The 18,296-nt window shown below is 39.4% G+C and overlaps 1 protein-coding gene across 1 annotated transcript; it reads right to left on the bottom strand.

Moving 5' to 3' along the window:
* Positions 1 to 546: 546 nt before the first annotated feature.
* ecpas (Ecm29 proteasome adaptor and scaffold) lies at positions 547 to 18,148 on the bottom strand. The gene is made up of 49 exons (XM_046842878.1): positions 18,040 to 18,148; positions 17,259 to 17,389; positions 16,165 to 16,281; positions 15,938 to 16,056; positions 15,319 to 15,465; positions 14,795 to 14,966; positions 14,485 to 14,624; positions 14,301 to 14,379; positions 13,892 to 14,011; positions 13,674 to 13,759; positions 13,470 to 13,545; positions 13,327 to 13,376; positions 13,163 to 13,229; positions 12,868 to 12,990; positions 12,616 to 12,719; positions 12,395 to 12,518; positions 12,165 to 12,245; positions 11,788 to 12,010; positions 11,090 to 11,181; positions 10,790 to 10,924; positions 10,005 to 10,155; positions 8,912 to 9,084; positions 8,530 to 8,631; positions 8,318 to 8,441; positions 7,998 to 8,143; positions 7,813 to 7,867; positions 7,593 to 7,707; positions 7,266 to 7,334; positions 7,002 to 7,119; positions 6,645 to 6,812; positions 6,487 to 6,566; positions 6,282 to 6,387; positions 5,812 to 5,859; positions 5,591 to 5,709; positions 5,316 to 5,466; positions 4,650 to 4,715; positions 4,102 to 4,191; positions 3,929 to 3,995; positions 3,753 to 3,844; positions 3,589 to 3,655; positions 3,255 to 3,443; positions 2,738 to 2,949; positions 2,573 to 2,616; positions 2,278 to 2,470; positions 1,859 to 2,000; positions 1,668 to 1,773; positions 1,393 to 1,481; positions 1,248 to 1,319; positions 547 to 1,154 (listed from the first exon to the last, which is right to left on the bottom strand). The coding sequence occupies exons 1-49, from the start codon at positions 18,059 to 18,061 to the stop codon at positions 1,015 to 1,017; spliced, it is 5,502 nt and encodes a 1,833-aa protein (XP_046698834.1). The 5' UTR covers positions 18,062 to 18,148; the 3' UTR covers positions 547 to 1,014.
* Positions 18,149 to 18,296: the final 148 nt, after the last annotated feature.

The following is an 18,296-nucleotide window of genomic DNA, read 5'->3' as shown; positions in this document are numbered from 1 at the left end:
TGTATGATCATGAGGAATTGACATACGTTTTAGCAGCAGTTACTACCTCTGTTCTTCATGCATCATTTAACAAATGCACTACAAAATGCCAAAATAAGGTTTTATTAATCATTCCTTCTAATTGGGTATTTGTGACCTCAAAACCACTATAACTCAACAATGGAAGGATGATGAGTAGTTTGGTTTATTGTTTGATGAAGGCAGTCATGTGGCTTCTACACAAGTGATTAAAGTTATAAATGAATATGAAGAATGGAGTATGTAGCAGTCTGGGTGGGTAAAATGCTTTGCAGAAATGTAGATGTACTTGCTGAGGTTCCCAAAACCGAATGAAAGTCACAAAAAAAAACTTATTTATGGGCATAATTTCCCCATTTGTTTTACTTCTGAAGACAGGTGCTTGGCTCTTTAACCCTCAAACAGGGCACTGTGCGAACATGCAAATGTTAGAAGATCTACCTTAAATATACACACATACGGCCCAATTTCAACTTTTATGGCATAGAGCGAGTCCATTCTACTAGTTCATCACACTCCTGCAGAGGATTGTGGGGAAGGTCTCTTTATTGAAAGTGGAATGGGGAAAAGCAGTAGTCACACAACCCACTGAGGGATGATTTCACTAGAGATAAACACAACACTTGCATAAGTCAGACGCAACGTTTTAGGCTTTTATACTTATGTAGTCGCTTTGAACACCGTAAACTTATACACATCTGGATCATGTAGGATCTGGTTACAACTGCATTCATAGAAGTAAAAGGTATTGAAAATGATTGGCAATGGTCATGTGCAAACAACCTGCATCATGTATCCAAGTTCATCTAGAAGTAATTTATTTAAAGTACAGCCATTAAACCAGGACCCAATGGAGTTTTACGTGTTTTTTCTTCTTCTTTTTTTTTTTGTCATATGCTTATGGGAAGGACGACTGTCCACTGTGCAGAAAGACGTGTTTGTAATGTGTTTGCTTGTTACTGTAGAGACGTGTGCAGGAAGAATCTTCCTATGTGTTTAAGGCAGACCCTGTATTTTTCTTCTCAGTGTTTGGGCCTTGTCTTTCAGTTCAGGACGGTTGTCCGTTTCCATCGTCGCAAGAGAACGCTGGAGCTGTTGCCGGCTCTGTTCACTTAGGCAATCCCACTGGTCGCTCTCTACACACACACAAATACATTATACATGTTCATCTGAATGATTGAGCAACTCCATCTTTTAATGCATGAACACATTTAAAACAGGAATTCTACCTTCAATCTTTTTCAGGAGTATCTCCAAAATTGACAAGCCTTCAGTCCTTATGGAGGAGTAACTTCTGTTTTCTAAAGGGGGAAAAAACGTAAGCATTATATCTGTCCTATTAATAATAATTTCACTTTTTCAGAGCTGTATTACCCAGTGGTGATGCGAGTGAAGTGCAGGTTTCTGACAGGAGTGCACTCAGCACTGGGGAGTTCTGATGGTTCTTTTCCAACAGCAGTAATCTAAACAAAACCAAAACAACAAGATTTCAGGCTTTAAAAAATATTAATCAGACCAGTCTAGACATATTTATTTTCTTAAATCTTGTTTAAATCTAAACAGTCTTTTCATTGTTTCAAAGGATATCACAAACAGTGCTGAGTTTGTTAATAAAGCATTGAAAGTTGGATAAATAAACTTGATCTCACCCATGATAAAACGCTTTCATGCACTGCAAGACACTTAGCTGAACCCTCCAGGTGCTCAATTTTAATCGATCACACATCAGCCCACACACTTCTGCCTGGTACCGAGCTGCAACACACAAACATTTGATACGTGTTCAATTTGTAGGGTAATAATTCATTTTTACAGCATTCCTGATGGTTAACTTTCTTACTCTGCGTCTCCTCCTTCTTCGGCCAGGCTTTCCCCAGAGCCTCAAATGCACACAACAGAACTTCGGTTCGCAGCTCTCGCTCTTTCACGTCTTCATCGTCGTCATCGTTGTGCTTGGGTGAACCACCGCCCACAGGTTGATTCTGCGGATCACCAAAAAAAATTTAGTATATGAAATTTAGCAATAAAACAAGACCCAGAGAAACAGACAACAAAAAGGGCGCTGTTCAGGTCCTGAAATATTGGCATCCCCTGATATATACTGCAGAAATGTTCTGAACAAGACCGTTGACCTGGAGGATCTGAATCTCTGACTCAGGGTAATTGATCTGAATTTTCTTATCAAACATTACTGGAATTGTACTAAATGCAGGGGTGGAAATGATTAGTCTGTCGTTGCTGTATACTCTGGAACTTTACCTTTTTAATGATCGGGAACAAAATATCAGCCATTTCCTGAAAGCGATCCTCTTTAGCCGCCTCCAAGATGTTTGCTGCACTGTGCAGGGCGGCCATTTTGTAAACAAGAGACTCCTTTTTGCATTCCTTTAGCACCATGTCCAACACTTGCTGTACAGTTGGTTGACCTGGTGCGGGCTTCTGCAGCTCTCCACTACATACACAAAACGTACAACGTATATATCATAGAACGGCGGTCTAAACGCGGGTATAACATAAGAGGAAAGGAGAAAAGGAAAATCGTTAGGTGACTAACCTGCACTGTGACACTACCGACCCCACAGCCTTCAACAGCTCTTCCTGAAAGATAATATTTTAATTACTTATTATTAATAATAATACATCTGAATATTAGTGGGGATAAAAACCTTGCATATCAGATGTTCTGTATACTTGTAATCAGCTCGGTGTACACGCTCACCTTCCCAGCCCATGTGCGTCCGGCGAGCGCCTGCAGTAATGCACTTAGCACCATCCCCAAGTGAGGTGCTACAAGCGAGCCTGTCTGTTGCTTGGCGATGGTTGCCATGGCGGCTCCACCTTGCGCCTTCATTTTCCACGACTGAGATTGCAAAGCTCTCTGGGTAATGGCTATGAGCTCAATCATATACAGCCTGATTCCACCAAAACTGCCTACAGCGATCAATACAAATGCAGGAAGTGAATTAACAAGGGGTTAGTTTTGTTAAAACACTTAAAAGTAGGCTTTACATCGATGCTTTTCAGGTTTTTTTTAAATCATTTAACTGTTGAAATGATCGTTGTTGATGTTCAGTAAGTGAACTTCAGTATAAGTATAATTCAAATTTTAATGTATAGTATAGTACATACTATACATACGTTTTAAAATTGTAATTATACTTTATACTATGTGAGGCAAAATTATTCACACATCCTGTGACTATTTTATTCATCTCCTTCACCCCATCCCTCATTACCAGGCACGTGTTCCTGCCAGACCTCATCCCACAATTTGGCATCTGCGCTCTCCCCTAATTCATCGGGCTGCTGGTGCATGCCAAGGAACGCCAGTGGCAGGGCAACACTTGCGTGAGCCTTCAACACGTCGGGACTGTAGTGACTGATGGCATGGACTGTCAAACAGCATGATGACTTATACACAGCCTCTGAAAAGAAAAAAAACAGTCAAGTGCTATGATTACACACACACACACACACACACACACACACACACACACACACACACACACACACACACACACACACACATATATATATATATATATATTTAAATAAATAAAAAAAACCTGCCTTCTTTCTCCAGGTACCATGTGCTGAGTTTCTGCAGGAGCTTCTCCACACTGCTGTCCTTTGCTGTCTGAAGGAACAGAAAAACATTTTATTCAATTCAGTGTTTGTTTGTTTGGATGACAAAAAAAAAAATAGAAAATAGAAAAGAATCTGCATCTACTCACTCTGACCAAATGACCGATAGCGAAGGCAAACGATTTCTGAACCACTACGCTGCGGTCATGGATCCCGTTTAATAGTGCATTCATTAGTTTACCTGCAAATGTAAATGCCACATGCACAGTTAATGTTTGTAAATAATTGTTTACATACACTGATGTGTGTATATTAAATAAACTACCTGAGTAAGGAGTGAGGTCTTGAGGACACTGAACTGTCAGTGACACGATCACGCTCGCACAGCCACCCTGAACAGCATATAAATATACAACCATGTGTATTACATACACACACACACACACACACACACACACACACACACACACACACAGTACAATGTGTTTACACACTTACCTTGGTTCCAAGACCGACTCCACTCTTTAGTAAATCGCATAGTTTGGGAACCAGCTCACCCAACACGGATACATCCAAATGCTGCAAACACTAACACACACAAACCAACACTTGTTGATAAAAGCTCTGGCATCCTTCCAAGATTCTATTTATGCAAAGCATCTGGTGTACAATACCTTGTGTATATATGATTCAGTGTAAGAATGAGTACATTATTATAAATCATACATACTGACTTCTTTAAGAGGTTCTGTTAGAGAAAACTCAACATTCTGACCAATCAGAATCAAGAGTCCAACAGTGTTGCATTATGAATAATTCAATAATGATGCTATTACACACATTAGATGATAGTCACACAATCAAAAAGACAACAGTGATATTTTGGAGAGCTTCGGCCAGGTAATTCCAGCCTCATTAGGAAAAGCCCTGCAAGTGCTTTTAGCTTCCAGAGTGTATCCGGCAAAAACCCTTTTACCAACAGCCATAATGTGTGTTTTGGCACGGCAACAGAGCGCTAGTCTGGCGCACGCCTTGAAAATTCATACCATATTAATGGTCTCCATCATAGGTGAGGACTTCGCTGCACTCAGCCTGGCAGTATCCATTGCACTCTGTGATGAGAGGAGAACACGTTCAGATTTCACACTCGAAACAGGTTTCATTTTCATTTGAGCGACTTCATACTTCATACTATAAAGCATACATAATAGCTGATACATACTGAGTACAGAAATTTCATTTTCACATTTCAATTCCATAGCTAGGGTTTGCTGCATTGGATGCAGATTTTTTTTGTGGGTTTTTTTGTACGTTTTAAGACAGTTACATGTATTTGGATGGAAGATGCCGTAGATCCTCAATGAAAAATATTCACAGATAATTTTGAATGATCAGTCCAACACAACATACTATGATATGGCATCACAAGTTGGTACTAAAGCATGTTTCAGTATCATATTCAGTATTCGGGTATCAGTCCATCTCTCAAAAATCTGACTCACAACCCAATCCTCTCAATTTTAACCTTAAACTGATAATAAACCACATACACATGTGACGAGAATCAAAAAAGTAATAAAGCAGATTTTGTCATTTTCTAATCTTCCTTTATAATACAGAAAGAAAATCATTAAGCAGCCTGTCTGAACCTTGCCTTAATGCTTTTTTTAAATCAGGATTCAGTGATGAAAGGTATAAGAGCTGCTGCTCACCTTCTCCTGCTCTGTGGCTCTCAGACTGAGGTAGTTAAGTACTTGCGGTTCGAGTACACTCAGCGCCTCTAGCAAAGCCGGAATGAGACGAGGAGCGTGTGGTTTCAGGCAGCTACCTGCTGCTTTACTGATCTTTACAAGTGTCTGGATACTAACACACACACACACACACACACACACACACACACACACACACACACACACACAAAGCATAAGTATCAAAAACAAATGTCAATCAAAAACAGGTTATTTTCAGATACTAAACCCTTTCCTACCTGAGTGCGCGCACCTCGGCCACGTTGCTGACTATGCCCCTGTCTAGCAGAATTGGCAGGAGCACAGCGACTGTTTTTCTAGCCGATGCACCTGTTGATTCACATGTTCGCACACATATCTGCAAAAACACACAGAACAAAAAAGTGGAATATTAATAGTAGTGACTAAATGCTAATATATGCAAATGCAATCACAAGTATATACGTTTTTTTTTTTTTACCTTGCTGAGCGTTTTCAGTGTTAAATCTGCTGCTTTTCGTACTGATTCCTGAAATATACAAAAATAATGGATTCAAGAAGTTGATTAAGCCATTTTATTGCAGCAATAATTTTTTAACGATGAAACCGAGCCTGTTCTAGCCTGTCAATAGCACAAAGCAAACTGCATTATGATATGCTTTCCATGGGTTAAAGTAGAAGATCTTGAGTAGTCCGCTAAAGAGCTCTGACCTCAACCCTACTGATCACCTTTGGGATGAATTGGAAAGCTGATTGCACCCCAGTCCTCCACACATTATCTACATCTGACTTTACTAACTGTTAAACTGTTAAATGTAAAGAAACATCTTCCCAGAAAAGTGGAGGTTACTGTAACAGCAAATGGGAATTAAATGGGGACAACTCTAAAGTTGTCCACAAACTTTGTCCATATCGTGTATATACATATATATTTGTTTTATATTTGCATACCTTGATATCATCCAAAACCCGGAAAAGTGTTTCCCAGATATCTGTTAGATGCTCTAAAAAGTCATCTGCAGACCTTCCACGAATCAGATCATTTAAAGCCAAACAGCTAAAAGTGAAATAATTGTTAGCAAAAAACTTCTACTGAATCATCAAAAAACAATTCATTTTATTCAGCATGGTTTTGAGTTCGGGTGTTGTACGTTACCTTGACTCCCGTACTCTCCACATATTGCTGGTCAGGTTGGAAATCACATCCTGCATTATCTCTTTGAAGTATTTATCAACCTTAATGAAAAGAAACACAAATTAAAATTTGATAGATTCTTAAATTAGCGTATGATAAAGTGTATGATAAAATCATACTGTTGTTTTGTCAGTGACGAGGGCATCCCAGATGCTGGTCATGGCTTGTCGGATCCCCAGGTTGGGATCAAACTGATACCTGTAGAGACGGGGAACTAACTGCGACAAAAACGGAGCAAGCTGCTCTCCAGCTTTAGCTGCAATAATGTTAAAGCCAAATGCTGCCCCCTGTAACAAATAAACCATAAGGGGAAAAGATTTTAACTGTTAGTTCTGTTACAGATCTGTGCATAGAGACATATTTAAAGCAGCACAACAGATGAAAACAAAAAATCCAGACACAATGAAAAACGCTAGATTAAGAATTTACATACAAGTAAATGCTTGATGAAATAAACATTATATTGATAGATTCACCTTTCTTGAGTTCCACATGGCATGGTGATTGGCCAGGTTCATGAATTTGTAAACAAGATCTGGTTGGTTCAGATCACTTGCTAGAGAGCAAAGCTCCTTGTAGGTCGAGAGGCCATGCCTGTCAATCAGGTAGAGAAAGATCAGAAATTTTAACATAATTAAGAGTACATTCAAGAGTACAGACAAAAATGGTGTGTATTAGCTGATGAGCATAAGAACATTAACAACATTCTATACTCAAATCAGTAAAAATAAATGACCTACCCATCAGGTGCTTTACCAAGAGCATCGGACTGAAAGACCTCAGTGTCTCCAGATACTGTGTGTTTGACTCTATGCACACACACAAAGTTCAAGTCTTAATGCTCCTGCATAAGTTAAATAAACTATACTGAATATGTCTTGCAACTGATACTATTGTTAGAGCTGCAGCTGACACTCATTCAGTTGACAGAACTTCGATAAATCTTAAAGACAGCAATAAGCCTACATCAATAATTTATGCATACTCAATATACCTGATCTGAAGTTCTGTACGATGCACTTAAAGGGTCTGAAATCATTAATAAATGTAAAATGGAAATTAAATACCTTTTTCCAGTCATAAGAGTCTCCACTAGAGTGGACACCAGTTCCTGTTGGTCCTGCTCTCCTCCCAGTTCATACACTAATCCCAGGCCTTTAGACGCCACGTCCTGACTAAGCTCTGCACAAACACACAGAAACACACACACGCGCTTTTAAATGTTTTATCCAATGTATAAAAGTTAGCACGACTCATCAGATATAATAAGTGTCATTTTAAACTCACCATCTGGATCAGACAATACGGAAATGAAGGCTGTCTGGATCTCCTTAAGATGAGACTACATCAGGAAAGAAATTGCCATTATAACTAATGCAACATGCTTCAATGACAGTAATTGATTATATTGTATAATACATATTGTGTTATGTTTATATTAGATTGTGTAGTGTCTGTGCATGGGTGTTTACCCGAATCTCTTTATGCTGGCTCAGTTTCTTTACAAGTGAGAGGAGCCATATGCAGGCAGCCTGACGCACATGGGGATTCTGACTCACTATGTACTTAGACAAGATGATGCTCAAAGCCCAGGACAAGACATCATTATTCTTTAAATCTAAGACACAGAGAGATGAGTGTTTTATCTTATTAATACACTGCTAAAAATCTATACACTCAGCTGATACAGCAGTTATTATAAAAACCTTTAAAACTTAATACTATATAAAGTACACACTCATAAAACACTGTTTTCGCACACTTCTGAGTGCACACACACACACACACTCACTCTGAGGAGGGCAGTACTGGTCTTCAGTGCAAGTCCACACATCCCTGGCAGCACCTGAGCAGGTCCCTACAGAGGCACTTGTTATGGCCTCACCGACAGTAAACTGCAGCTCGACCTGCTTGGCCTGAGAAAGACGAGAATTTATATTTATTTGAAATTTATTTGAGTTATTAACACAACACTAGAAGTTGTTTAAAGCATGATGATGCTACCTCTACTGAATCCATGAGGCCTTGCAGGAGTTTTTTCTGATGTGGGAATTCTTCATCTCCCACTGGGAGAAATCCCAGTGTCTGAATTACACGTTCCTTCATCTGTCCACAGAAAAACGCATCTTATTACCAATCGATTCGATCAGAAGCGACCGACGGCCATAAAGAACTTCTAATTATAAAACACTTAAACATGAACATTAAGATGAGAACATCAGATGAACAATATGATAAATAATATGGTTTTATATTATGATGAATCAGCCTGACAGAGAATCTGTGTGTGATGTCTTTGCAGCGGTAATGCAAGAGCAACAATAATAATAATAATAATAGTAATACTATTAAAAGAAAAAAAAAAAAAGTCTTAACTGGACGTTACCTTGCCACTTTCTTTGCCTGATGTTATCCTGGCCAGCAGGTTCTCCACCAGGCTGAGTTTGCTGAATCCGTCTCCTTCGCTTGGTATTAGTAATTCCCCATTACGACTGATCTCGCCCAGAGCGGTTACTGCAGCGATTGTCAGCAAAGGACTGGTGCTGTCCAAAAACAATCCTGCAGAGCAAATTGTGAAAATTACCCTCTGGAAGACTCACCAAAGAGGTGAGGTCAGCCACCCTGTATTTCAATGACTCTTAATCAAAGGTTATAAATATTTGAACAAAATTACTCTAAATCAGAGTAGGATAGAAAAGAGAAGGATATATCACAGTTAAGAGAATGATATCTATATAGTACACCCCACGAGAGAGAGGCATGCTGGTCTGCGAGTAAGTTCAGCTGGACGCAGAGAGAAAGGTGTCTGGAACCACGAGAGTGTGGGTGATCTCCGGCTCGAGTACAGTAAAGAAAAGTGCCGCAGACAAAAACATGAACATGAATAGGACATGTAGCTGTGCATGGTTAAACAACGTAATGCTGTTATCACTTAGAGTGTACTCTCTTTTGTTGTCAGTTATTTTGAGAGGACAGTAAATCTGCACTGCTATACAAGCTGCAAATCAACTACTAAAACATATAAAAAATGTATTGTCCCTTGAGAAGATATACTAAAATGGTTGCTGAAATGTGAGGGGTGTGCTCTCTTTTGTGATACTGTGTGTGTATGTATATTTTGTGTATTTATATGTATATAAATGTATAATTGTATATATGTAATTATATATACATACACACAGAGAAAGAGATTTGTGTTCAAATCATTTTGTTTATTTAATTTCCCTCGTGTATTAAAAAAAAATCACTAGCTAGCTAATCAGTCATTTGGTAATAGTCCAAATGCGTAATGCAGATGTGAAGTGCACTCATAAAATAATAAATAGTGTCTAAACAATGTCCTTAATGCACCATGCTTTTTGAATGGTGCCACTCCAGGTTTAGTTTCAAACACAGGTTTAAACTGCAAAGTTAAATTAGAAAATAAGGCTTTAATTTCACATCATCATGCGGTACTTCTCACTTGTTAATGGTCATACCAATGGTTTTGGTGGCTGTAGTGATCAGTTCCACATCATCTTTGGATGTTGTACTTATTCTCTCAAGCAAGGTCAAGCCACGTCTCCAGCTCATGTACCGGCCCACCATGTATCCTAAAGCCAAAATGGCACCGTGCTGGGACTCGGGACTCTGCGTTTAAAGAACAGTTTATATTACACCAAAAAAATGTTACAAAATTTGTATATCTCTAAAATACACAATCCTTTAGCCATCCCATTCTGAATCATATGCGTTGATCCTTTCGCCAGTCATGAAAACAATTTTAACACATTATTTTTAAAACATTATTTTATTATAAATTAGAAGACAAAACACCCCTGCTCAGGCAATGTCTATTTAAAGTATGCAGCACCCTGGTACGAATGTTCAGTCTGCTGCCATCAGGCAAGCGTTTCCGCTGTCCGATGTCCAAATCTGAGAGTCTTAGAAGGCGCTTCTTCATTCAAGCTATCAGACTACTTAATGCGAACATTCCCATCCAAACTATTCCATCTCTTATGCTCATTTCTCCCTTACAACCATACTCGTGTTCATTCTGCATTTGCACACAGCACCTTAAATTCTCACTGTTACAGTTTTTGTTTTGTTATTGTTACATTCCAAAAGAATTTGTGCTTTCATTTTGTACATCTAAATATATTTGCACAATTTTTCATACCACTTATAATTGTCATTTATTTTCTCTAATTTAAAATCAAAAAGTGACTTAAAATATATCTTGCTCTATATCAAAACATATACAGAACAAAGCAAAATTACATACATGATTGTCTTTAGTGATCTTGATCAGGTTTTGTACGGCGATTTTGAGATCATTTCCGGACATGATGGAGACGACCACGGCATACAGCTGAGCAGCTAGCTCCCGCATGTCCTCCTTATTGGTGTTCATCAGACCCTGGCATAAGGATATACATTATATACAATATATTTAGGAGATACACACACACACACACACACACACACACACACACACACACACACACACACACACACACACACACACGTGTGTGTATAAATAATTGAGCAAAATTATTGGAAAGCTGATGAATTAGACACTCACTTTTATCCAGTCGATTTTGTTGGCGAATCTGGGAGCGAGTTTTTGAGGACAGACAGACACCACCTCTAACAAGCAATACATGACCGGAATACCTGCAGAAATACACACAAAACAATTAAATATTAAAACATGACCTACTTTTATGATTACTGATGAAAACAATATTTAGACACAGGACTGTACGGTGAAGTATCAAACAAATGCCATCATAATTGCAGTAGCTTAGTTTATAAATATAAAGAAACAAAATTGGAATTAAATTTTTGTAATATATCCTGTTAGATATGTCTAATTTATTGTTAATTATTGCAAGGTCAAAGTTCAGTCATGTCTGTCACTTATTTTATCTGAATTTATCTTATAGAATGGAATTGAATATAGAATACCCCTGTTCTCCTCTACCCCTGCTTCGATAATGAGTGGTTGAGGGTTACTCTTTGGAAGGGTGGGGGTTCAAGCCCCACTATCACCAAGCTGGCACTCTTGGGCTCTTAAGCTTTGCTTCAGGGGAGCTTTACGAAGCTGACTCTGCACTTTGACCCCAGCTTCCTATCCTCACTGGAGTATGCAAAATACAGAATTTCCCCTGTGCTGTAATGCACATGTGACAAAAAGCCTCTTCTCTTTCCTTAAAACTAATCAGTTCACTATGCAGTGCTGTGGCCGACACCTTGATTTCTGACCACTGTGTTATTTACCTCCAACGGCCGACAGCAGCTGCTGCAGCAGATCCATATAGACCTGAACTGGATTGGCTTCTACTCCTTTAGACATCGAGGAAGATGCTGGAGCTTCGTTTGCGAGCAAAGACCGAACATAGCGGCCGACAACAGGAGCGTCATCCTGCATGTCAATCAAACTCTGCGAAGCAGGTGTGGCCCCAGCACTATGAGCCAAACACATCCTGAGGTATAAAACAATCTATAAAAAAAAAAAAAAAAAAAAACATAAATAGGGGATCATTTTGTTCTTTAAATATTTATACACTCCTTTATATTAAAATTGCTGCAAAGTCAAGCACATATCATCAGTGTATACAGAGCGACATGGTGATTGATTTTATTTTTATATCGACCTCTTCAAACGTGGCAGGGTTAAAAGGGAGAGTTGAGGTCCCAACTATGTATTTGGCAGGAGTCTTCATCCTCTCCGCAGCCTAAAACATGGCAACACATACAGGATATTTATAAACTAAATAGCAAACAAAAAGGTGAATTTTTTTTGTAAAAAAAAAAAAAAAAAAAACACCACCACCACCATTGTTAAAATATTTTTACTTTTTTTTTTTATTACATATGGTCTGACCTTCTCCTGAATGTAGCGGACCATCTCAGCAAAAGAAGGCATGGGTTTGGATTTTTCTTTCTCTGCACTCTTGGATGAAAGAGACCTGAGAGTGCGCCGGGCCTCTCCAGACACCTCATCACGACTATGCAGAGAATAAAGTCATATAAAAAATAAAAACTGTGCAAAAGAAGAAAGCAAATATAGAAGTACTATATATAGAAGTATTTATGTTGACTTACAGATCTCCAGCAGCTAGCAGAAGCAGATATCTGGAGGGAACATGGTCCGGTGCAAACACCATGCTGGCAAACTTCATTGCCACTTGGCGCACCTGCACCTCCGGCTAATAATCACATCAAATTTTTTTTTTTTAAATGAAGTTACATTCTGTGGCATTTTACATTTACAGAATCAAAACATTTACAGGGAATGTATACACCAATAACCAATCAGGTATTGTCATTAAGGGTCACTAGGTCAATATGACAAACCTTTCCAATGTATGCAGCCACCAGTGCCTCCATGAGGTTGAGGAGAGCCCCCTGCAGGTTGACATATGCACCCACCATCATAGACAAAGCCTCTTGTATAGCCAGACGCACATCTGCTTCTTCCTGTGAACACAAAAATACATGACACTGTTCACTATTGTTTCATTTATTCAAAGTCATATAGCCCTATATACGTTTAGACTAACATTCACAGAACCTTTTTTGCACACATTTTTTTATAATGCCCTTTTCTCTGCATCCTCAAAATCAAAATGTACAATTTGGTTAAACTCACCTTGCACATAGACTCAAAGAACTGCTGGACCAGGGCTATGTCTTTAGTAAAGAGCTGCGGCATTCGGCTATAAGGAAGCGTATATTACAAGTTAGCACAGCTTTGAAGTAAAACAAAATAATTATTTACGATATAGGACTGAATAAAAACGACAAATAAATTACCTAGCAAGCTTTCCAACAGCTGAGTAGGCCATACACAGCAATTTAGGATCCTGAAAAGCAAAATTAACATCACTCATTCTTATTATGTTAATTCAGTTGAAATTCAGTTAATTGTTAAGAAATGTCAAAAGAATAGTTATAACCTCCTTGTACTCGTTGATAAGCTTGGTAAGGCCGTTAAGCAGCATCAGTCCGAGTGGCTTATTAGTATCAGGACACCTGCAGTGAGAAAACCGAGGTTCAGATTTAAAATGCTGTTCCTGTGCAACACATTAACCAGTGTGCATCAAAATTAAGTGAGAATTTTAAATAATGCATTCTGCATGCTACATAACAAGAACGCTTACACAACACAGATATGGTGCACAAACTGCAAAGTGAGAGACAGGAGTTTATTGTTGGTATTGGCCCCAAACAGCCCATCATACACAACCTGAAACACAAAAAGAAACCATTTTAACCAACACTTAATTCTTAGTACCACATCCATTTTCATTATTTATTCTAAACCCTGATCTGCATTGCTTTTCTTTTCAAACCAGCCTTTACCTCCTAGCGCACTGACCTGGATGTTTGACGGAAAACACTCAGCTGCAAGTCTGGAGCGAAGAAGATGAGGCAGGATCTTCATCTTGACCCTGGTGCTGACGGGTTCATGCTTCAGTTCTCGCTTCACTGAAGCACCCTGGGGGGAAAAAATCTTAATCATCATTATCTAAGATACAGATTACCATTTAAATTTGGTTATTAAATAAAAACATTTAATCTTGCAGGTCCATTCATTTACAGAAGCAACCAAGAGGCAAAGGGTAGTGCTTGACATGATGCTACCACCACCATGCTTCACTGTGAGAATACAGATCTTCTGATCATGTGCAGAGTTGGAAAAATGTGCTGCACAATCTGGATTCTAAAAGAAATACTGGCATCTTAAAAACATTTGCAAAATCTCCTAAATTAAATTAGAGACATACCTTTGATTTGATTGGAATATCGCCCAAGTAAACCTTGAACATTTTGTTAATGATAAGTGGGTTGTTCCAATCAATGATGCTGTAACAGGAAATAAAACACAACAGAACAGTTAAAAATGTTTATTATACAATGGAAACATGTAATAGAAAAGGATACCTGCTATCCTATAACAACTCCATGTACCTCTGCTTGCTTTTCAGTTCCAGGTCAGCTGCTGTAGCTACACTATGCCTGGTGTCACTAGAAGCAACAACCAGGTGGACGACTGTGTCCACTTCAGGTACCTGCTGTGCTTCGATGAACTTTACAATCCCCAACTTGCACTACAGAAAGAACAATTAGCTCTGTGCATGTACACTGTTTCCAACAGCATGTAAGTGTTCCTGATTGTTTCTTGTTAAACACATTGAAATCAATATGCTTTCATAATATATTTGTACTTTTAATTTACATACTTTCTTTCCAAAAGCCAAAGCTCAGGTTGAAAATGTACCTGCTCCAACTGTTCAGGACTCCACTGCGCTTCTCCAATAACCCGCTTAACAGCGTACAGGCTCATCCCTGGAGGAGGCTGAGGAAGGCCTTGTCCTGCTGCTCCTCCTGCTACAGAGCCCCCCTGTGGGGAGGATGGAGCAGGGCGGCTTGCTTGCTCATTCAACACAAACCTGTTTCAAGAAAATGAATAAATGAATGAATGAATGAATGAAAAAGCAGCAGTTCAATACTTTGTGAAATGATCTGATCCAGTGATAATATTCAAACACAGCTATTGTACTATGAACGATCTATTATTGAAATAAATGTACAAAACCTGGGTCTAAAGATTCTTACTATCATACCATACCTGATCTACTCTCCTTATTACCACTATAACATATATTCAGATCATGTTCATATTTACCCAGCTATATTTAGTCTTAAACATCTAGAAGTCAGCAAGAAATACAAAAAAATTATTCATTTTTAATTCATTTTCAGGAACCAAGTCAAATATCACCCACACACACACCCACCCACCCATAAGGCATCAGAAGGACGTCAAGCATGAACTCCAGAAGCTGATGAACAGTCTTTGGCTTCTCTGTGAGGACAAAGGGCGATGCTTTAGAAGGCTCGGTGGGATACTTCATGTGGTACAAAGTGGGGATCAGCAAATGCATGAGGCTGGAACAAAAAACAAACATATTAATAACTATTATGTACAGCAGCCAAGAATGTCCAGGTTTGTTATTACACATTTTCTGAAACAATCCAATGAAATTTTTGCAAATGCTGTGACGTACATCTCACATGTGAACACTAGAGACAACTGTAGCTACTTGAATACTTCTCGGCAATATTAATACCATCAGCTGCATAGCCTGGGCTTGTGAATTTAATCTAAAGCAAATAAATGTCGAATAGGTCTGTTCTAAACATTACACAACATAAAATTTATTGCATTTGGCAGACACACTTATCAAGAGCGACTTACATTTATATCATTCATACAATTGAGCAGCTACATGGTTAAGGGCGTTGCTCAAGGGGCCCAGGTGTGGCTGCTTGGTGTGGCCGGGATTTGAAATCATGACCTTTGGATCCAAAGGCCAATGCCTTAACCACTCAATGCCTTGACCAATGTGGTCAGACTAACCTGTCCTGCTGAGGCTCCGGTTTGCCCTCCATGGCCGTGAGCAGGGTGGGTGCCAGCTCACACTGTTTGGCCACATCCAGTCTGGGGTAACCCATCTTTATGTAGATTATTGTGAAATTCTGCAAACACAAACTCAGTAAATGAAGAGGGTCTCATACAAAAAAAGTTATTTAAAAAAATGTTTTTTTTTTTAGAGCTCTGAATATTGTATGTGAGTGCATACATACAGTTACGAAAGACATTGCTGCTGGATCCTGATATTGGACAAGTAGCGTCTCTACAGGCAGCTGAACCTTAGGACGACTTTTAATCCGCTTATTCACGTGAACCAGTAGTTCCATAACCTGGACAAGGTATAAACATGACACTGGTTATAAAAGTACTTCTGGCTGTGATGTACTTGACCTCAGGTAATGCCTCAGGTGACAAAACATAGAAAATAATTTGGCAAAAAGCTAAGAACTTCAAGCACCCTGTAATTATGACCCAAAGTACCTTATTCCTCTTATACAACAACGTTATAATTTTTTTAATATTTTAAAACCACAATGAAACAAGCTCTCTCATCATTATCACTTACATTATAGCAGCTGTACCTTTGACTGTTAAAGAGCAATGGAGACTTCTTCCACAAATAAATATACACATAATGAGGAGTCACTGTAGGTTTTGTCTTCACACAAATCTATGGGATATAACTGGTGACAGCTTCCCCAGGTTCAGATTTCACACATAAGCACTGAACTGCAAAGTTGGTAATATTGCAAAGAATGAAATTCTGTCTGACACAGATACAAAGAAGTGATATGTCACTACAAGAACCCAGGCACACCTGAGATGATATTCTGAAAAAACCTTGTGAGAATCCAGACTCAAAGGGTAACTCAAGGTGGCCCCACCCAGCTAGTTTCTATTAGCTCACAAGACCAACTTGGATAGTATAAGTAGCCACTTCTAAGGGTGCTTCAAAATTGCCACATGTAACTTACAGCACAGTGATTTATTCCCCCACATACACCAGAGATGTTAGGAATCTGGGGTCAGAGCACAGGGTCAGCTCAATGGTGCAAGACTGGCAGATCGAGACTACCGGGGCTTGAACCCTCTCCCTTCTGATCAGTAACCCAGATGCTCAACCACTGAGCTACTATGTCTACCACATCTTCTATTCCTTAAGGAACTGTGATTTTACACTGTGAGGATTTTCTTTGTATTCAGTCTGGAAAGGTCATTAGTTTTACAGGTAATCCATAGACACTGGTAGCTCTGGGGTGGTCGATACAAGCCGGCCTTGGGTCTGCTGTATGTACATGAGACTCACTTTTTTGCGAACGCCCTCCTGAGCACTGGACAGCTTGAGGAGAACAGGTGGCAGAAACTTGGAGATGACATCTTGCAACTGCTCGTCAGTGTCCGCATGGCCGAGGCGTAGGAACACACGCTCCAGCTGATCTAAAACCAGAGAGATGAAGTGAATGAGTGAAAGAGGAAAAGGAACAAAAGCAGAAGATTATGCAGACTGCATTTATTTATGACGAATTGCACAATATTAAGGGTTACTAAACAAACACACTGGCAGATATGGTTTATATAGGAGTAGCCAGAGCTTCAACAATATCTCATCTAACAACATATCCCTCAACACCAATCAAGAGTTTACCAAACAAGTCCAACCTGACAATTAGCTACTGTGCTATTTGTTTAGCATGCTGGCTAACTAGCGAATGTAAGAGCGTCCGGGTTGTTGTCTGAGGTTCGCCGAAGACACACAGCGTTACAACTCACTTCGGAATGACACCAAGCAATATGCGGGTATTAGGCATGAATTTAACGTTTAGTCTTGAGAGGAAAATCCCCACGCAGTACATCTGATAAAAATAAAAAAAACACATTCATTTTGGAGCATGACTGTGCACCGGGCCTGCAGCACTCAGCTCCCGGCTAGCTCTCTGTTCTACCGCACAGCCGTGTGAGAACACTCTCATTTATAATAAACACAGTGCTGTTCGCTCCTGTTGTCAAAGGCAATGCAAAAATACAAATAGCAAAATAACGGGGCCAAAATTATAAGCAAATAAAGACGCAAAGGCAGGAAAACTTACTCAGCTCGTCCTGTGCGGCCATGTTGAAGTGACGTCACTGCTGCTGGAGCGCCACTCCCCCTTTCCACCCCTCTCTCTCTCTCTCTCTCTCTCTCTCTCTCTCTCTCTCTCTCTCTCTCTCTGTCTGTCTGTCTGTCTGTCTGTCTGTCTCCCACTCTGGCACTCAGTGTCACTGTGTATCTGTCTGTCTGTCTTTCTCTCCCTCTCTCTCTTTTTTTCTCTTTGTCCTATATTCTGTCTTAGTATCACTTTTTATT

Source organism: Silurus meridionalis, chromosome 28 (assembly GCF_014805685.1).
Source record: "Silurus meridionalis isolate SWU-2019-XX chromosome 28, ASM1480568v1, whole genome shotgun sequence".
NCBI lineage: Eukaryota > Metazoa > Chordata > Actinopteri > Siluriformes > Siluridae > Silurus > Silurus meridionalis.
The sequence above is the reverse complement of the archived record's forward strand: the minus strand, read 5'-3'. Positions and strand labels throughout refer to the sequence as shown.